The sequence below is a fragment of the Schistocerca piceifrons genome, chromosome 2 (genome assembly GCF_021461385.2).
Source record: "Schistocerca piceifrons isolate TAMUIC-IGC-003096 chromosome 2, iqSchPice1.1, whole genome shotgun sequence".
In the NCBI taxonomy this organism is placed as follows: domain Eukaryota; kingdom Metazoa; phylum Arthropoda; class Insecta; order Orthoptera; family Acrididae; genus Schistocerca; species Schistocerca piceifrons.
The window spans coordinates 434,258,552-434,280,943 of NC_060139.1; the positions used below are offsets into that span (position 1 = coordinate 434,258,552).

At 42.1% G+C, this 22,392-nt stretch overlaps 1 protein-coding gene across 1 annotated transcript in view; it reads left to right on the forward strand.

The window, feature by feature from the left end:
* LOC124777607 (esterase FE4-like) overlaps window positions 1-22,392 on the forward strand; it is a 143,518-nt gene that overhangs the window by 63,639 nt on the left and 57,487 nt on the right. Inside the window, exons 6-8 of the mRNA XM_047253068.1 lie at window positions 6,669-6,868; window positions 21,246-21,411; window positions 21,513-21,694. Of these exons, the coding sequence (XP_047109024.1) occupies window positions 6,669-6,868; window positions 21,246-21,411; window positions 21,513-21,694 (548 nt within the window). The remainder of the gene's footprint in view (window positions 1-6,668; window positions 6,869-21,245; window positions 21,412-21,512; window positions 21,695-22,392) is intronic.

Below are 22,392 nucleotides of genomic sequence, written 5' to 3' on the forward strand. Positions count from 1 at the left end.
TTCACTGTAAAGAAACTTCGAAAAACAGCAACTACTGCAGAGACGTAGGACTATAGAGACAGTTGCTAAAGAAAACACATCTGGCAGTCACAAAGGCAATTCAGGAAGCCTTCAGTGACTACTGTAGCAGAATCTTATCAAAAGACTCTCACAAAGAACTGGTCATTCTTACATGCAAGAAGGATAGCAGACATGATCCACAAAACTATTCTCCAATAATGCTCATGTCTATCTGGTGTGAAATTGTAAAACACACTTGGAGGTCAAGAATAATGAGGTATCTCAAACAGAATGACCTCCTCAATGCCATCCATCATAGATTCTGGAAACATCGGTTGTGCAAAATCCAATTCATGATTTTCTCATATGACCTGAAAGCAACCAGGTAGTTGCAGCATTCATGATGTACAAAAAGCATTTGACTCAATATCACGCCAATGCTTATTAATAGTATGGATTATCAAATGAAATTTGTGACTTAATTGAAGATGTATTGAAAGGGAGGACATATCACATATTCAATGAAGAGTCATTATCATGTGTAAAAATACTGTAAGAATATGTCAGAAAATAGGTTGAGACCCTTAGTGCTCCTATTGTATATAAACAATGTGGCAGATGCTATTAATATTAACCTCAAACAATGGAAAATACAGTATGGAATGTAACAATATTAGAGAAGGGAAGTTGCTACTCACCATACAGCAGAGATGTTGAGTCGCGATAGGCACAAGAAAAAGATTCACAGAATTATAGCTTTCGGCCGTTAAGTCCTTTGTCAGTAATAGACTCACATTCACTCACGCACACACACTCAAGCAAACACAACTTGCGCACACGCAACGTGCGTGCGCACGCAACATGCGCACACATCTGCAGTCTCAGATAATTGAAACCACAGTGGGAGCAGCAGCACCAGTGCATTATGGGAGTGGCGACTGGGTGGGGGTAAGGAGGAGGCTGGGACGGGGATGGGGAGGGGGAGGGATAGTATGGTGGGGGTGGCAGACAGTGAAGTGCTGCAGTTTTGATGGAAGGCAGGAGAGAGGGGGGGGGGGGGGGCAGCGAAGTAGTGGAAAGGAGAGAAATCAAAAGAAATTAAAAGACTGGGCATGGCAGTGAAATGACGGCTGTGTAGTGCTGGAATGGGAACAGTGATAGGGCTGGATGGGTGAGGACAGTGACTAACGAAGGTTGAGACCAGGAGGGTTATGGGAACGTAGGATGTATTGCAGGGAAAATTGCCACCTGTGCAATTCAGAAAATCTGGTGTTGGTGGGAAGGATCCATATGGCACAGGCTGTGAAGTAGTCATTGAGATGAGAGGGATATGATGTTTGGCAGCCTGTTCAACAACAGGGTGGTCCACTTTTTTGGCCACAGTTTGTCAGTGGCTGTTCATGTGGACTGACAGCTTGTTGGTTGTAATGCCTTCATAGAATGCAGCACAGTGGTTACAGCTTAGCTTGTAAATCACATGACTTGTTTCACGGGTAGCCTGCCTTTGATGGGATGGGTGATGTTAGTGACCAGACTGGATTAGGTGATGGTAGGATGATGTATGGGACAGGTCTTGCATCTAGGTCTATTACAGGGGTATGAGCCATGAGGTAAGGGATTGAGAGCAGGGGTTGTGTAAGGATGGAAGAATATATTGTGAAGGTTCGGTGGACGTCGGAATACCACTGTAAGAGGGATGGGAAGGATAGTGGGCAGGACATTTCTCAATTCAGAGCACAATGAGAGGCAATCCAAACCCTGGCGGAGAATGTAATTCATTTGCTCCAGTCCTGGGCGGTACCAAGTTAAGAGGGGAATGCTCCTCTGTGGCTGGACTGTGGGACTTTGGGCAGGGGGAGGGGGGGGGGGAGGGGAGACTGGAAAGATAAGGCATGGGAGATTACTTTTTGTACAAGGTTGCGAGGACAATTACAGTCAATGTAATACCCTCAGTATATTTTGAGAGGGACTGCTCATCACTGCGGATGCTATGACTACAGGTGGATAGTCTGTATGGAAGGAACTTCTTGGTATGGAATGGGTGGCAGCTGTCAAAGTGGAGGTATTGCTGGTGGTTCGTAGGTTTGATATGGGTGGAGGTACTGATGTAGCCATCTCTGAGGTGGAGATGGAAATCTAGGAAGGTGGCTTGTTTGGTTGAGTAGGACCAGGTGAAGCGAATGGGGGAGAAGTTGTTGAGGCTCTGGAGGAATGTGGATAGGGTCTCCTCACCTTCAATCCAGATACCAAAGATGTCATCAGTGAATTGAACCAGGTGAGGGGTTTAGGATTCTGGGTTTTTAGAGAGGATTCTTCTAGATGGTCCATGAATAGGCTGGCATAGGGTGGTGCCATCTGGGTACCCTGAATTTCTTTGTAGGTAATGCATTTCCAGACTAATTTTTCGCATTTTTTGCACCACTATGGGTCCTTGCTCCTTCCATCTGTGTCAATACAGAAAAGTTTTCTTATCCATAGCCAGATCCCAGTCCCACATACTGTTCCTGCATTGTTGCTTGGCTCATGAAATCCCCCCTAATGGCCTTATCAAATTACCCATCTGTGGTTTCCTCCCCTCTTTCCACAATGACCTCCACCTGTTCAGATTCCATCAATCCTTAGCCCTCTCCAACATAGTCCTGCAAAACCATATCAACCACACCCAGTCCTCTTGTAGTACCTTCTCTCCACCCACAAAATTTTTCTGCTATGTAATCCCAAATTCCTGGAACCCATAATGCACATTAAAACTCTTGCCCTGCAGGAACTTGAGAAACATGCACAACGCCACCTCAAAAAGCTCTCCATCCTGCTCATTTCCTATTACTGCCTCGAAGTACAACTGTCCATCACTTCTACAACAACCTCCAAACCTCCCCCATGTCCTCTCATAGCTGACATTGTCTTGCAGACCTACTACACTTACCCCACCCTCCAAAACTCACTACCACTACCACCACCACCACCACCACCACAACACAGAACCCAGAACCTAAATAGACCCGCCACACAGTCATGAACCTTTCCTCCAAAAGCCTTAGTCCCACAGAAATATTAGTCCTTTCCAAAGGCCTCGCTTTTTGCTCCACTCCCAAATTCAATCATGCAGCACCTGTTAAGGACCTTCTGTCCTTCTCCCAGTCCCTACAGTGGAACACAATTTTGCCTCCAACCCGACCAGCCAGACTCAACCAAAGACCAATATTGAACCTTGCCTAACTCAGTTCACTGCCGGTGGTCTAGCGGTTCTGGCGCTGCAGTCCGGAACCGCGGGACTGCTACGGTCGCAGGTTCGAATCCTGCCTCGGGCATGGGTGTGTGTGATGTCCTTAGGTTAGTTAGGTTTAAGTAGTTCTAAGTTCTACCCCTAGAACTTATTACCTAAGATGTTGAGTCCCATAGTGCTCAGAGCCATTTGAACCATTTTTGAACTCAGTTCACTCCTCCATCCCACTGTGATCCACCCCCACTGCCTCCAAACCACCCCCTGTTAACTTCCCAGAATTTCTTAACCTCGAACCTTGCCTCACCATCATTCCCAAATCCCTCAACATGCAAACTAATCTTACATCTGCAGAAAGAACCACAATCCACCATCTAAAAACTGATCCCGACCTTATAACCCTACCTGTAGACAAAGGCTCCATCTCCATTGTTTTGAACCCCAAGGATTACCTGGTGGAAGGACTCAGTCAGCTGTCAGATACTTCCACCTACAAACCTTACCACAGTGACCCCATCCCAGTAATCCAGCTGGATCTCCCGTCACTACTTAAAAGCCTTAGGCCCATCCCAGAACCTCTCCCCAGAGTCTACTTACTCCTACCACTCCTCGCACCCCCACCTTCTACATGCTTCCTAAATTCTATAAACCCACCACCCAGAACGCCCCATTGTGGCCAGTTACTGTGCCCCCACTGAGAGAATCTCTGCTCTCGTAGACCAACACCTTCAACCTATTACCCGAACCTATCCTATACAAAAGATACCAACCATTTCCTCCACAGACTCACCACAGTTCCTGTCCCTTTACCACGTGGTGCCCTACTCGTCACTGTTGATGCCACCTCCCTGTACACTTACACTCGTAATGCCCATGGCCTTACTGCTATTGAACACTACCTTTCCAGACCCTCTATGGATTCCAAACCAACAATCTTGTTCCTAGTCACAGTGACCAGCTATATCCTCACATACAATTACTTCTCCTTTGAAGGCATTACCTACAAACAAATCCGCGGTACGCCTATGGGCACCCACATGGCACCATCATATGCTCATCTTTTCATGGGCCATCTAGAGGAATCCTTCCTAAAAACCAAGAATCCTAAACCCCTCACCTGGTTCAGATTCACTGGTGACATCTTTACTATCTGGATTGAAGGTGAAGACACCTTATTCACATTCCTCCAGAACCTCAACAACTTCTCCCCATTTGCTTCACCTGGTCCTACTCAACCAAACAAGCCACCTTTCTAGATGTTGAACTCCACCTCAGACATGGCCACCTTCCTAGATGTTGAACTCCACCTCAGACATGGCTACATCAGTACCGCCATCCGTATCAAACCTACTAACCACCAGCAATACCTCCAATTCGACAATTGCCACCCATTCCATGCCAAGAAGTCCCTTCCATACAGACTATCCACCAATGGTCATAGCATCTGCAGTGATGAGCAGTCCCTCTCAAAATATACCGAGGGTATTACATTGACTGTAATTGTCCTCGCAACCTTGTACAAAAAGTAATCTCCTGTGCCTTATCTTTCCAATCCCCCCCCCCCCCCCCCTCCCCAAAGTCCCACAGTCCAGCCACAGAGGAGCATTCCCCTCGTAACTCAGTACCACCCAGGACTGGAGCAACTGAATTACATTCTCTGCCAGGGTTTCGATTACCTCTCATCGTGCTCTGAAATGAGAAATATCCTACCCACTATCGTTCCCACCCCTCGTACAGTGGTATTCCGCCATCCACCAAACCTTCACAATATACTCTTCCATCCTTACACAACCCCTGCTCCCAATCCCTTACCTCATTGCTCATACCCCTGTAATAGACCTAGTTGCAAGACCTGTCCCATACATCATCCTACCACCACCTACTCCAGTATGGTCACAGACATCACCTATCCCATCAAAGGCAGGGCTACCTTTGGAACTAGTCATGTGATCTACAAGCTAAGCTGCAACCACTGTGCTGCATTCTATGTAGGCATGACAACAAGCAAGCTGTCTGTCCACATGAACATCCACCGACAAACTGTGGCCAAAGATCAAGTGGACCACCCTGTTGCTGAACACGCTGCCAAACATTATACCCCTCATCTCAATGACTGCTACACAGTGTGTGCCATGTGGATACTTCCCACCAACACCAACTTTTCTGAATTGCGTAGGTGGCAACTTTCCCTGCAATACATCCTACATTCCCGTAACCCTCCTAGTCTCAACCTTCGTTAGTCACTATCCTCACCCATCCAGCCCCATCGCTGTTCCCATTCCAGCACTACACAGCCGTCATTTCACCGCCACACCCAGTCTTTTAATTTCTTTTTGTTTCTCTCCTTTCCATTACTCCCTCCCCCCTCCCCACCTTCTTCCCTGCCCTCCGTCTAAACTGCAACACTGTGTGTGTGTGTGTGTGTGTGTGTGTGTGTGTGTGTGTGTGTGTGTGTGTGTGTGTGTGTATTGCTGGTATTGCTGACAAAGGCCTTCATGGCCACATGGCCAAAAGCTATAATTGTGTGAATCTTTTTGTTGTGCCTATCCTGACTCTGCGTCTCTGCCTATATAGTGAGTAGTAACTTTCCTTCTGTAATAATATTAATCCCAGACATTTTGTATGTGCTACAGTTATCTGTAACAAAGTACTATCTGAAAAGAAAAACCTACAAAAATATTCAGCCAAGTCTTGACAAGATATGATATTGGAGCAAAGATTGGCAACTTGTGTACCAAAATGTATTTTTTTTTTTTTTAACTTCAAAAAAGCAGAAACATATTATCCTGTAACTACAATATCAGTTATTCACAAATGGAATCAGTCAACTTGGGCAAACACTTGGGTTTAACAATCTGCAGGATTAGAAATGAGGTTGAATAGTAGGGAAAGCAGTGAATAGAATACACTTTAGTCCATTGCTATGATGCTATGAAAATGCAGTGAATCTGCAAAGGAGCTTGCTCACAACTCTCATGGCTAATCTAGAATATTGCTCAAGGAAGTGGGATCCATATCAAATAGTACCAACAGATGAGATTGCACAATTAAGAGCAGCATGAATGATCAGTTGTTTTTTGACCAATAAGAGATGGCATCACTGAGATGCTGAAAACTCAAACTGGCAAACTGGCAATTATGTTGTAAAAGGCCCCTTACAAAGCTTGAAGAGACAGTATTAAATGAGGAATCTCGGAATGTTCTACAACCCTCTATGTAGCACTTTCATAGAGGCCATAAAACAAACTTAGACTAATCAGAACATGTAAAATCATTTAAGCAATCATTCTTCCCCCATTCCATGTGAAAATGGAATGGGTAGAATGTGTAATAGATTGTATTGTGGGAAAGACCCTCTTTATGCACTTCATGGTGGTTTGCAGTGTAGAAATGTCGATGTATACTGTGATTGTAGATGCACTACAAGATATTTCTGCTATTCCAGGTTTATTTCACCGTGTTATAGCTATGGGTGGCTCACCATTAAATCCTTGGTCATTCTCAGAAACAGCCAAGGAACGATCTCACCGCCTTGCAGAACACTTTGGCCTTACAACAACAGATTCAAAAGAATTAGTTAAGTTTCTGAGAACTATCCCTGCAGAAAAGTTTCCACAAGCAATGAAACATGCTCTGAGTGATGAGGTGAGTTGTGCAAACATTACTGTGCATTTATAGATCTCTGTTTCTGGTCATTCACTCTAACATCAGTTTTAGAGATAAACTAAAGATGTTAATGGATCTTTGAATACTCATGCATGTTGACAACAATTAGGAGTAATAGAAAAATGTTACATAGGCTAAAGTACTGAAAAACTGATTACCATGTACAATGAGAAGCAAAAAGATTGCCCAATCAGAATAATTTAGAGTCCAAAACCAGTTAATTGTGCATGCCCAAGTTCAGAAGTGCCAGTGTTCACAACATTTCATCCTGGTGTTAACATTGTCAAATTGGACTGAAGGAAAATTTGGAAAATATTTCGAGTAGGTTTCCCGACCATGTTATAGTTCTGGGTGGAGATTTTAATTTGCTGTATATAGACTGGGAGACTCAAAAGTTTATAGCAGTTGGCGGTGACAAAGAATCAAGTGAAATTTTTTTAAGTGCATTATCTGAAAACTACCTTGAGCAGTTAAACAGAGAACCAACTAGTGGCGATAACATATTGGACCTTGTGGTGACAAACAGACCCGAACTATTTGAAACAGTTAACACAGAAAATGGAATCAGTGATCATAAATCAGTTACTGCATCGATGGTTTCAGCTATAAATAGAAATATTAAAAAAGGTAGGAAGATTTTTCTGTTTAGCAAAAGTGACAAAAAGCAGATTTCGGAGTACTTGATGGCTCAACACAAAAGTTTTGTCTCAAGTACAGATAGTGTTGAGGATCAGTGGACAAAGTTCAAAACCATCGTACAATATGCATTAAATGAGTATGTGCCAAGCAAGATCGTAAGAGATGGAAAAGAGCCACCATGGTACAACAACCGAATAAGAAAACTGCTGCGGAAGCAAAGGGAACTTCACAGCAAACATAAACGTAGCCAAAGCCTTGCAGACAAATAAAAATTACGCGAAGCGAAATGTAGTGAGAGGAGAGCTATGCGAGAGGCATTCAATGAATTCAAAAGTAAAGTTCTACATACTGACTTGGCACAAAATCTTAAGAAATTTTGGTCTTATGTCAAAGCAGTAGGTGGATCAAAACAAAATGTCCAGACACTCTGTGACCAAAATGGTACTGAAACAGGGGATGACAGACTAAAGGCTGAAATACTAAATGTCTTTTTCCAAAGCTGTTTCACAGAGGAAGACTGCACTGTAGCTCCTTCTCTAGATTGTTGCACAGATGACAAAATGGTAGAGATCGAAATAGATGACAGAGGGATAGGGAAACAATTAAAATCGCTCAAAAGAGGAAAGGTCACTGGACCTGATGGGATACCAGTTCGATTTTACACAGAGTACGTGAAGGAACTTGCGTCCCTTCTTGCAGTGGTGTACCATAGGTCTCTAGAAGAGCATAACGTCCCAAAGGATTGGAAAAGGGCACAGGTCATCCCCGTTTTCAAGAAGGGACGTCGAACAGATATGCAGGACTATAGACCTATATCTCTAACGTCGATCAGTTGTAGAATTTTGGAACACGTATTATGTTAGAGTACAATGACTTTGCTGGAGACTGGAAATCTACTCTGTAGGAATCAGCATGGGTTTTGAAAAAGACGATCGTGTGAAACCCAGCTTGTGCTATTCGTCCACAACACTCAGAGGGCCATAGACACGGGTTCCCAGGTAGATGCCGTGTTTCTTGACTTCTGCAAGGCATTCAATACAGTTCCCCACAGTCATTAAATGAACAAAGTAAGAGCATATGGACTATCAGACCAATTGTGTGATTGGATTGAAGAGTTCCTAGATAACAGAACGCAGCATGTCATTCTCAATGGAGAGAAGTCTTCCGAAGTAAGAGTGATTTCAGGTGTGCCACAGGGGAGTGTCGTAGGACCATTGCTATTCACAATATACATAAATGACCTTGTGGATAACATCGTAAGTTCATTGAGGCTTTTTGCGGATGATGCTGTGGTATATTGAGAGGTTGTAACAATAGAAAATTGTACTGCAATGCAGGAGGATCTGCAGCGAATTGAAGCATGGTGCAGGGAATGGAATTTGAATCTCAATGTAGACAAGTGTAATGTGCTGCGAATACATAGAAAGAAAGATCCTTTATCATTTAGCTACAATATAGCAGGTCAGCAACTGGAAGCAGTTAATTCCATAAATTATCTGGGAGTAGGCATTAAGAGTGATTTAAAATGGAATGACCATATAAAATTAATCGTTGGTAAAGCAGATGCCAGACTGAGATTCATAGGAAGAATCCAAAGGAAATGCAATCCGAAAACAAAGGAAGTAGGTTACAGTACACTAGTTTGCCCACTGCTTGAATACTGCTCACTGGTGTGGGATCCGTACCAGATAGGGTTGATAGAAGAGAGAGAGAAGATCCAATGGAGAGCAGCGCACTTCATTACAGGATCATTTAGGAATCACAAAAGTGTTACAGAGATGTTAAACTCCAGTGGAAGACTCTGCAGGAGAGACACTCAGTAGCTCGGTACGGGCTTTTGTTGAAGTTTTGAGAACATACCTTCACCAAAGAGTCAAGCAGTATATTGCTCCCTCCTATGTATATCTCACGAAGAGACCATGAGGATAAAATCAGAGAGATTAGAGCCCACACAGAGGCATACCGACAGTCTTTCTTTCCACAAACAATACGAGACTGGAATAGAAGGGAGAACTGATAGAGGTATTCAAAGTACGCTCTGCCACACACCATCAGTTGGCTTGCGGAGTATGGATGTAGGTGTAAAAATAAAAGCAATATAATAGTTAGGATACAGTGTATGTAAAGATTCATTCTCATCATATCTTTTCTTTCGAAAATCATTATCCAAGCATGTGGAAATGGTTGAAACAAAAAAACTCCACATCAGTAGAATTACTGCAATTATGAATGTTCCACATTTTTTTCAATTGCTAAGTGAATAGGGTGACGATTTACAAATGTAAGGGATGAGCATTCGAATCTAATTGGAATCAGTTGCCTTTCTTTTTATGCTTAGATCACCACAGATTGTGCAGCTGTAGGCATTTCTAGGTTCCACTATCTTTCAAAAGATTCCATTTTATAATAGTCGAATCTTTAAATAAACAGACAAATGGTCCTTGTAAAAATATTGAAAATGGATTTATTTATTTGTAATTATTTCAACATACCACTTGCTGTGTCCATAGTTTTCAGCTTAGCAGCTTAGAGAAACGTTTTAGCTAATTTGCATAATTTTCCAAGTCCTTATGTGCAGTTTACACAAGCATCTGGATATGCCTTCCATTACCTGTTATTTCCAGTTTAAATGTTTATTCTTAAACTATGGTAGGGCTATTCGACCATTATGCTAACAAGAAGAGATCAGAAGCTGCTTGGTAGCATGTCTACTTACTGCACTGGTAGTTGTAGTATGTGTCGGGTCAAATCTTACTGCAGCCCTTTTTTTTAATCACATCACAAATATTTTATGCTTTATTTACTATTGTTATTAAATTATATTTTCTTTTTTTGCTTTTATTCAACATTCTCTTCAGTAAATAACTAGTCAGGGTTGATGTCTAAACATAATCTTCCTTGGAAGGATATATTTATTTTACCTCCCATAACAATAAAAATAATCATCCTTGGAGGGTGTTAAAAAAAGCAATGTTCTTGAGGACAATATTATGGAAATGGAAGAGGAGGTAGATGAAGATGAAATGGGAGATATGATACTGCATGAAGAGTTTGACAGAGCACTGAAAGACCTAAGTCGAAACAAGGCCCCGGGAGTAGACAACATTCCATTAGAACTAATGACAGCCTTGAGAGAGCCAGTCCTGACAAAACTCTACCATCTGGTGAGCAAGATGTATGAGACAGGCAAAATTCCCTCAGACTTCAAGAAGAATATAATAATTCCAATCCCAAAGAGAGCAGGCATTGACAGATGTGAAAATTACCAAACTATCAGTTTAATAAGTCACAGCTGCAAAATACTAACGCGAATTCTTTGCAGATGAATGGAAAAACTGGTAGAAGCCAACCTCGGGGAAGATCAGTTTGGATTCCATAGAAATGTTGGAACACGTGAGGCAATACTGACCCTATGATTTATCTTAGAAAATAGATTAAGGAAAGGCAAACTTACATTTCTAGCATTTGTAGACTTAGAGAAAGCTCTTGACAATGTTGACTGGAATACTCTCTTTCAAATTCTGAAGGTGGCAGGGGTAAAATACAGGGAGCAAAAGGCTATTTACAATTTGTACAGAAACCAGATGGCAGTTATAAGAGTCAAGGGACATGAAAGGGAAGCAGTGGTTGGGAAGGGAGTGAGACAGGGTTGTAGCCTCTCCCCGATGCTATTCAATCTGTATATTGAGCAAGCAGTAAAGGAAATAAAAGAAAAGTTCAGAGTAGGTATTTAAACTATAGGGAGAGGTTTGCCAATGACATTGTAATTCTGTCAGAGGCAGCAAAGGACTTGAAAGAGCAGTTGAATGGAATGGACAGTGTCTGGAAAGGAGGGTATAAGATGAACATCAACAAAAGCAAAACGAGGATAATGGAATGTAGTCTAATGAAGTTGGGTGATGCTGAGGGAATTAGATTGGGAAATGAGACACTTAAAGTAGTAAAGGAGTTTTGCTATTTGGGGAGCAAAATAACTGATGATGGTCGAAGTAGAGAGGATATAAAATGTAGACTGGCAATGGCAAGGAAAGCATTTCTGAAGAAGAGAAATTTGTTAACATTGAGTATAGATTTAAGTGTCAGGAAGTCATTTCTGAAAGTATTTGTATGGAGTGTAGCCATGTATGGAAGTGAAACATGGACAATAAATAGTTTAGATAAGAAGAGAATAGAAGCTTTCGAAATGTGGTGCTACAGAAGAATGCTGAAGATTAGATGGGTAGATCACATAACTAATGAGGAGGTATTGAATAGAATTGGGGAGAAGTGCAGTTTGTGGTACGACTTGACTAGAAGAAGGGATCGGTTGGTAGGACATGTTCTGAGGCATCAAGGGATCACAAATTTAGTACCGGAGGGCAGCGTGGAGGGTAAAAATCGTAGAGGGAGACCAAGAGATGAATACACTAAGCAGATTCAGAAGGATGTAGGCTGCAGTAGGTACTGGGAGATGAAGAAGCTTGCACAGGATAGAGTAGCATGGAGAGCTCCATCAAACCAGTCTCAGAACTGAAGACCACAACAACAACAACAACAACAACAACAACAACAACAAGTGTATGATGGATGATCATCATGTTGGTAAGTGAGATGTCATTTGGGGTACCAAGGTCGAGCTCCATAGATGATTATTTTTTGAAGGAAATGCTCATAGTATGCTGAATTGAATTTGAACTTGCCTTGAATACATTCTTAAGTTCCTGCAGCCATGTAAGACATCCAGTCCCAACATTTCACACTTATACATCCACTTCTAGTGCATGTGGCTATGAAGCATGCATCATTTCATTGTCCATCTGTGTGGTAAACGAGAGCAGGACCTCTGCTCGTGGACACAGACAAAGAAAATGACTTTCCTCCAATGGACATCTTCCCAGGAACTCACAATTGCTAGTCTATCCATGACTTGTTCATCAGACAACAGTTCTTTGATAAAAGTATGAGGGGACCTGATTCCAAAATCCGTTAATCTTCTGGGAGCAATTCTCAACTATCCCAGGAAATGTGAAGTTCTTCATAATTCCTGGATAAATAACAAAGGAGCATTCTGGGCAAATCTGACCAGCCGTTCATCTTGTCTCCACTCACAGACTCATGGTCATCCAGGTATTGAACATCTTACAACCTCACCATTCTCTAAATTGTCTAATTGATCTCCTTGCTGTGGAAGCATAAACACCGTAACAATGTCCACCCTCAGATGCACTAAAACCATTTTCAAAGAGAGCAGTTATTCTCTGACATTCACATCAGTCAATTTGTAGCAGACCTATGATGTACGCCAATCAGCTGATATGTTTCTCTTAGCTTAAAACTATAGAGATGCCAGGTGGCAGTCGAAATAACTTGAAATAAACACAGTATTTTTACAATGACTATTTTTCTGTTTGTGTAAAGGTTAACCTATCATAAAATGGAATCTTTTGAAAGAATGTGGAACCTAGAAATGCCTTCAACTGCACAATTAGTAGCGAATTAAAATTTAAAATATTACCTACACATGTTTAAATATATAAAAAAAGAAGAAAATACAACTGACTCAGTTAGATTTGAACATTCATCCTTTATGTTCATAAACCATCATTGTATCCTTTCAGCCATTGAAACAAATGTGAAATCCTTTCATTCTAGTAATTTGACTGACGTGTAGATCTTATACTTCAACTGTTTCTACCTGAATCGAATAATGATTTTCTAGAGAAACGATACAGTAAGTTAAACTGGAATGAATCTTGACATAAACTGCATCCTCACTATTCTATTGCTTCTATTTGATGCAAACACTGAGCTGAAGCTCCACGGACTGCTAGAATTGTGAACATTGGCACTTCTAAGCTTGGGCATGTGCAATGCTCTGTTATTGGACTCTTAAATTATTTGGACTGGGCAATCTTTTTGCCTCTCAGTGTATAAAGTGTCCCTGCAGGAACTGTCAGTATTCAAGGACGTAACAGCGACAATCATTTAAAGCAAAAAAAAACTCCTTATGAACATATGATCTATTCCAAATGGTTTCCAAGATAGAATGCATTTAATATAGATTGTTATTTATTTTATGTATTATTAAATACGTAGTCAGATCTAAACATGTAAACATGTCCAACAGTTAGTAAACATTACAACATGAGTTTTACAAAATATCAATTGAAAAATATGTACTTTTAACACTTTCGCTTCTAAGCATTACCATACTTGTCACATGATATTATCTACTCCAAGGTGTTCAACAAATGAATTTTCCAAAAAATGCCAGTGTGTGTGTCCTGTTATTCACTCTTCTAAAATGACTGGGCCTATCCACTTGTTACTGACCATGCTGCATCAAACACAGATCTGAAAATAACTTGGAAATCTCATAAGCCATTCTGAATAGGGCATTTGTCTATATGAAGTTTTTGCTTTGAATGAGTGTTCCTTTCATAGCCCCGAATATTGAGAATTCTTCCTGAGACATCCTGTATCTTCATATCCTAACGATAAATCAGCTTCAGTCCAGTCAAATACTTATTGCACCATTGCATGCATAGACACTGAAGTGCCAAAGAAACTGGTATGGGCATTCGTATTCAAATAAAGATATATGTAAAAAGGCAGAATATGGCACTGTGGTCGACAACACCTATATAAGATGAAAAGTGTCTGGCACAGTTGTTAGATCAGTTACTGTTGCTACAATGGCAAGCTGTCAAGATTTATGAGAGTTTGAACATAGCGTTATAGTCTGAGCAATGGGACACATCTCCAAGGTAGCAGTGTAGTGGGAATTTTCCCATACGACCATTTCACGGGTGCACTGTGAATATCAGGAATCCAGTAAAACATCAAATCTCTGAGATTGCAGCGGCCAGAAAAGGATCCTGCAAGTATGGGACCAATGACAATTGAAGAGAATCGTTCAACATGACAGAAGTGCAACCCTTCCACAAATCGCCACAGATTTCAATGCTGGGCCATCAAAAGGTGTAAGCATGTGAACCATTCAATGAAACTTCATTGATATAGGCTTTTGGAGCTGAAGGTGCACGTGTGTAACCTTGATGATTGCATGACACGAACCTTTACACCTCACCTGGACCCATCAACAATAATGTTGGACTGTTGATGACTGGAAGCATGTAGCCTGGTTGGATGAGTCTCATTTCAAATTGTATTGAGCAGATGGATGTGTACAGGTATGGGGACAACCTCATGAATCCATGAACCCTGCATGTCAGCTAGGGACTGTTCAAGCTGGTGAAGGTTCTGTAATGGTGTGAGACATGTGCATTTGGAGTGATACGGAACTCTCAATATGTTTAGATACGACACTGATAGGTGACACGTGCTGTCTTATAACCTGCATCCATTCATGTCTACTGTGCATTCCAATGGACATGTGCAATTCCAGCAGGAAAATATGACACCCCACATGTCCAGAATTGCTACAGAGTGGCTCCAGGAACACACGTCTGAGTTTAAACACTTCTGCTGGCCACCAAACTCCCCAGACGTGAACATTATTGAACATATGTGGAATGCCTTGCAACGTGCTGTTCAGAAGAGATCTCCACCCCCTACTCTTGTGGATTTATGAACAGGCCTGCAGGACTCATGGTGTCAGTTCCCTCCAGTACTACTTCAGACATTAGTCAAGTCTATACCATGTCACGTTGGAGCACTTATGTGTGTGTTCAGGGATGCCCTACATGATGTTAGGCTCATTTACCAGATGCTTTGGCTCTTCAGTGTATGACAGATTGTACCATAGGTGATTCATCAACTGTATAAATGTGTGTTTCCATTTTAGAAAACTATTTAATTACAAGAGGACAGAATGGGGGGCCAGTACTTAAATTCTAGAGATGAAACGCCAGCACTGCTGATCTGCTTTTAAAAGTAGAAGAAAGTATTCCTATCTTTTGAAACTGTTAGCTCCATCATATGGGAGGGAAGAAAGGTGGGTTTTGAAACACTGGAAGGAGGAGCAGGGCAATTACTGAGACTTTGTACCACTGACTGCTACATTCGGCAATATATTAATTAAAGACTTCAGTGACTAAACAGCATTTTCTGTGAACTTGCTTAATAACACTGAACCATTTGGAAAGCTTTTTGTAGATTAAAAAGTTTATTATGAACCTCTGATATGCTTTCCAGTTGCTTTGTTTTGTGTCAGAAGTTACAAAGCATCTTTAGCTGCATCTAAAATCATCTGAAACCAAATTATCTCTCGGGATCTTATTTTTTCTTTGTATTTAAGTCAGGTTACTCTGTCCTGCTTTTATAATATTTGATGCTTATGGAGCAATTGATATAGGTCTGTAAATGTCACAATTGGGTAGGCTAACTTTCCTATGAACTGAAGTATCTTTCATACATTTAAGTGTTCCTGAGAACTGCACATACATGTAATTACAACATGTTCAAGCAGTTCTGCTTGATGAAGAGATACACATTTTAATATTAGTGTATTTAATCAACAATTTCACTACATTTTAATGTACTAGAAACATCATGCACCACACTAAATTTTAGATTAAATTACTTAATTGGCGTTGCAGTATTTTTCAAAACAAAGTAAAGTCATTGGCATGATTGCAAGGAACACGATATGTCAGTGAGCAACAGTTTTCACTACACTCATGTTCAGAAGAAACAGAACACTGAATGAGTAGAGATAGGACATTCATATTCACAGGACATGTACATTAGTATGTTCTGCAGAAGTGATTAGCATTTTAGTCAACTCAGTTCAGCACATTTCCTGTTGTGTAAGATAACTTGTTCCATGCATGAATGCATTAATGTGTAAAAGGTGCAAATGGCATCCTGCAGTATAGCCATCCATGTGTCGTTCATCTGGTTCCAAAGTTCATCTGTGGTGGCTGGCACTGGGTCACAGCACTGCACCTATCTTTTCACCATGTCCCACACAGTTTTGGTTGCTGACAAGTTGCGTAATCTGGCGGGCCATGGCAAAAGGCTGAAATCCTGTGACACCAAGAAGGCACGTGTTTGTGCAGCATGTGGTCATGCATTGTCTTGGTGAAAAATCACATCAGGGGTGTTGCCCAGAAAGGATGTGGCTATGGGTTACAGGATGTTTTTCACGTAGGACACAGTGGTCACAGTGCCCTGGAAACACACTAACTGTGATTTGTGATTGTACCCAACAGCACCCCATACCATAAGGCCTTGAGGTAGCACTGTATGTCTTGTGCGAATGTAGTCACTATGATGCCACTCCCCGTCTGTGGTGAACTAATATGCAACCATTATTTTCAAACAACAGAACCTGACTTCATCTTAAAACAGTATCTGATGCGATTCATGTTCTCCTCTCGCCCCCCCACCCCCACCCCCACCCCCCCACCCCAAACACACACACCCTCCCCTCCCCACATGGCACTTGCTCTCCTCTAAGGTGCAGCACTTCATTGTCCGCCACCCCTACCCTACCATCCCTCCCCCTCTCTGCCCCTAACTCACCCATCCTGCTCCATTGCTGTTCCCATTCCAGCACTACATAGCTGTCATTTTCACCGCCATGCCCAGTCTTTTAATTTCTCTCCTTTCCGCTACTTACCCTCTCCCCCTTCTGCACCTTCTCTCTTGCCCTCCGTCTAAACTGCAACACTTCCCTGTCCGCCACTCCTGCCATACTATCCCTCCACATCCCCGCCCCCAGCTTCCTACTTACCCCGACCCAGTCACCACTCCCATCATGCACTGTTTCTGCTGCTCACAGTGTGGTTTCAGTTCTCTGAGACTGTGTGCGTGCGTGCGTGGGTGCGTGCGTCTACTGCTGACAAAGGCCCATTGGCCGAAAGCTATTATTGTATGAATCTTTTTGTTGTGCCTATCGCGACTCGCCATCTCCGCTATATATGGTGAGTAGCAACTTTCCTTCTCTGGTATTGTTACATTCCATCCTGGATTTTCTATTATGTAACATGAGAGAATGACATAAATATCATTTGCAGCAAAATAGATTCAAGCATATTTTTGATGAGAAAAATGTCAGTCAGTAAACACACACACTCTACAAACAATATACTATGGACTAGTCCATTTGCACCTCTCACATGGCATCCTGGTTTGGGGAAATGCTGCAGAGAGTATTAAGATTACAAAAGAGAACTGTACGATGCATCGCAAAAGTATCACCCAGCGAATCCTGCAGAAATAAATTCGGTTTTAATGACATTTTTTTGTGTACATATATAGAAACCTAGTCCCAACAGGAAATCATATAGCGCTCGTAGAAAAAAGTGTTCCGAGACTGTTACCTGAAATGCTCCTCCATGATACTGACAAGAGGGAGATTGAGTTAATAATTAAATCACTAAAGACCAAGAACTCTCATGGATATGACGGGGTATCTAGCAGAATACTGAAGTATTGTTCCATGTATGTTAGCCCAGTACTTAGCCATATTTGTAACTTTTCCTTTAGGAGTGGTCGGTTTCCTGACCGATTAAAGTACTCGGTAGTGAAGCCACTTTATAAAAAGGGAGACAGGGATAATGTTGATAATTATAGACCTATTTCTATGCCATCGGTGTTTGCTAAAGTTATCGAGAGGGTTGTATATACAAGGTTACTGCAGCATTTAAATTCACATAATTTGCTGTCAAATGTACAGTTTGGTTTTAGAAATGCTTAACAACTGAAAATGCTACAGTCTCTTTTCTCTGTGAGGTTTTGGACGGATTAAATAAAAGGTTGCCAACATTAGGTGTTTTCTTTGATTTAACGAAGGCTTTTGACTGTGTTGACCACAAAATATTACTGCAGAAGTTGGAACATTATGGAGTAAGAGGAGTAGCTTACAATTGGTTCACCTCTTACTTTAAGAACAGAAAGCAGAAGGTAATTCTCTGCAATATTGAGAGTGGTAATGATGTTCAGTCCCAACGGGGCACTGTTAAATGGGGCGTTCCCCAAGGATCTGTGCTGGGGCCACTGCTGTTTCTTATTTATATAAATGATATGCCTTCTAGTATTACAGGTGATTCAAAAATATTTCTGTTTGCTGATGACATCAGCTTGGTAGTGAAGGATCTTGTGTGTAATATTGAAACATTATCAAATAATGTAGTTCATGAAATAAGTTCGTGGCTTGTGGAAAATAATTTGATGCTAAATCACAGTAAGACTCAGTTTTTACAGTTTCTAACTCACAATTAAGCGAGAACTGATATTTTAATCAGACAGAATGGGCATGTTATAAGCGAGACGGAACAGTTAAAGTTCCTAGGCATACGGATAGATGGTAAGCTGTTGTGGAAAGCCCATGTTCAGGATCTCGTTCAGAAACTAAATGCCGCTTTATTTACCATTAGAACAGTATCTGAAATAAGTGACATTTCAACACGAAAAGTAGTCTACTTCGCATATTTTCATACGCTTATGTCATATGGTATTATTTTTTGGGGTAATTCTTCTGATTCAAAAAGGGTATTTTTGGCTCAAAAACGGGCTTTTCGAGCTATGTGTGGTGTAAGTTCTAGAACCTCTTGTCGACCCCTATTCAATAGTCTGGGAATTCTGACTTTACCCTCACAGTATATATTTTCTTTAATGTCGTTTGCTGTTAGCAATATTAGCTTATTCCCAAGAGTTAGCAGCTTTCACTCAGTTAATACTAGGCAGAAATCAAATCTGCATGTGGAATGCACTTCCTTGACTCTTGTGCAGAAAGGAGTGCAGTATTCTGCTGCATCCATTGTCAATAAGCTACCACAAGAACTCAAAAATCTTAGCAGTAGCCCAAACGCTTTTAAGTCTAAACTGAAGAGTTTCCTCATGGCTCACTCCTTCTATTCTGTCGAGGAGCTCCTGGAAGAGCTAAAAAATTAAGCAAATTCCAGTGTTACATTCTTGATTTTCTTTATTTAAACTAATGACGTGTCACCTGAATATGTTTCTTATATTTCATTTTATCTGTTTCTACAATCGTGTTATAATTTCATGTAGTGACTCGTTCCATGACCATGGAGACTTCATCTTAATGTGGTCCCACGGAACAATAAATAAATTAAAAAAATAAAAAATAAAAAGACCAAGGACTTACAGAAAAATGAATGATATTATCACTGATGCCTTTCATAATGTACTTTTAATAACATTTTTTATGAAAAGTCTATTATAAATGCAATCATACGTTAAATGATATTTGTCACTGTATTTTTGCTATGTACACTCCTGGAAATGGAAAAAAGAACACATTGACACCGGTGTGTCAGACCCACCATACTTGCTCCGGACACTGCGAGAGGGCTGTACAAGCAATGATCACACGCACGGCACAGCGGACACACCAGGAACCGCGGTGTTGGCCGTCGAATGGCGCTAGCTGCGCAGCATTTGTGCACCGCCGCCGTCAGTGTCAGTCAGTTTTCTGTGGCATACGGAGCTCCATCGCAGTCTTTAACACTGGTAGCATGCCGCGACAGCGTGGACGTGAACCGTATGTGCAGTTGACGGACTTTGAGCGAGGGCGTATAGTGGGCATGCGGGAGGCCGGGTGGACGTACCGCCGAATTGCTCAACACGTGGGGCGTGAGGTCTCCACAGTACATCGATGTTGTCGCCAGTGGTCGGCGGAAGGTGCACGTGCCTGTCGACCTGGGACCGGACCGCAGCGACGCACGGATGCACGCCAAGACCGTAGGATCCTACGCAGTGCCGTAGGGGACCGCACCGCCACTTCCCAGCAAATTAGGGACACTGTTGCTCCTGGGGTATCGGCGAGGACCATTCGCAACCGTCTCCATGAAGCTGGGCTACGGTCCCGCACACCGTTAGGCCGTCTTCCGCTCACGCCCCAACATCGTGCAGCCCGCCTCCAGTGGTGTCGCGACAGGCGTGAATGGAGGGACGAATGGAGACGTGTCGTCTTCAGCGATGAGAGTCGCTTCTGCCTTGGTGCCAATGATGGTCGTATGCGTGTTTGGCGCCGTGCAGGCGAGCGCCACAATCAGGACTGCATACGACCGAGGCACACAGGGCCAACACCCGGCATCATGGTGTGGGGAGCGATCTCCTACACTGGCCGTACACCACTGGTGATCGTCGAGGGGCCACTGAATAGTGCACGGTACATCCAAACCGTCATCGAACCCATCGTTCTACCATTCCTAGACCGGCAAGGGAACTTGCTGTTCCAACAGGACAATGCACGTCCGCATGTATCCCGTGCCACCCAACGTGCTCTAGAAGGTGTAAGTCAACTACCCTGGCCAGCAAGATCTCCGGATCTGTCCCCCATTGAGCATGTTTGGGACTGGATGAAGCGTCGTCTCACGCGGTCTGCACGTCCAGCACGAACGCTGGTCCAACTGAGGCGCCAGGTGGAAATGGCATGGCAAGCCGTTCCACAGGACTACATCCAGCATCTCTACGATCGTCTCCATGGGAGAATAGCAGCCTGCATTGCTGCGAAAGGTGGATATACACTGTACTAGTGCCGACATTGTGCATGCTCTGTTGCGTGTGTCTATGTGCCTGTGGTTCTGTCAGTGTGATCATGTGATGTATCTGACCCCAGGAATGTGTCAATAAAGTTTCCCCTTCCTGGGACAATGAATTCACGGTGTTCTTATTTCAATTTCCAGGAGTGTATATGTATGCTTTATATAAACATGACTTGTCCAATATCATTCTAAGAAATGATCCACAGACAAAAATAAATTCAATTATGCAAGCTATAACATGTTACATTCTATTATTGCAGGACAAGGAACGGCTGTTTATGTTCGTTTTTGTACCCTCGGTGGAGCCAAATGTTGAGGGTGCCTTCCTTACAGAGCATCCAGCAGATATATTGCACAAAGGCGAATACATAAATGTGCCTCTCCTTACTGGTGTTGCCAGCAGGGAAGGGAAATTTCTGATGAAATGTATGTAGTTGAAATCACAATGGAAGTTACCATACATCTTGCTCTTAATGCCTGCTCAAAAATCTGTTGCTTGTCTTGTCTAACTTCCTTAATTGTTTCAGGGACTGGTCTGGCAGATGATCCAGAGAAAGTGAAGAATCTCAATGATAATTTTATAAAAGTTATTGGTCCAGATCTTCGTTTACACAGCAAAGCAGAGAGAGAGACTGCAGCAAACAAAATAAGGGAATTTTACTTTGGTGGAAAACCTGTGACCAATGAAACCTTTGAAGAACTTGTGGATGTGAGTTTCTAAAATAACATATTAAGCTAAGTTTGTAAAAAAAACTTATTACTCCTATTTTTGCTAACAAGCATTAAGAGTATCACTGAAGGTAACTACCTACCTGTTCCATATTATACTTACAAGGGAGCGCCATGACATTGGGATCACAGATTTACTCCAAACTATGCACACCTTTAGTTGGCCATTAAAACAACATAATGTGAAAGTAGTAAGGAGGTAGTAGCAGTAGGAAGCTTTATGCATGTATTTTGTAACTGATGTGTATGTGTAGGTGCCAGATATTAAGAGTTCATGGTGGTCAAGCGGTTAGCAATCGAGCATTGTGAGGCAAACATGTATGAAGTGACAGTTTGACTCCTCACACTTAACTTTTAATCTATATTTTTTCATCACTGGTTATATTATTTAATTTAAGACATTTGAGAGGAAATATATACTACTGGCCATTAAAATTGCTACACCACGAAGATGATGTGCTACAGATGCGAAATTTGACAGACAGGAAGAAGATGCTGTCATAAGCAAATGATTAGCTTTTCAGAGCATTCACACAAGGTTGGCGCCGGTGAAGACATCTACAACATGCTGACATGAGGAAAGTTTCCAACCGATTTCTCTTACACAAACAGCAGTTGACCGGCATTGCCTGGTGAAACGTTGGTGTGATGCCTCATGTGAGGAGGAGAAATGCATAC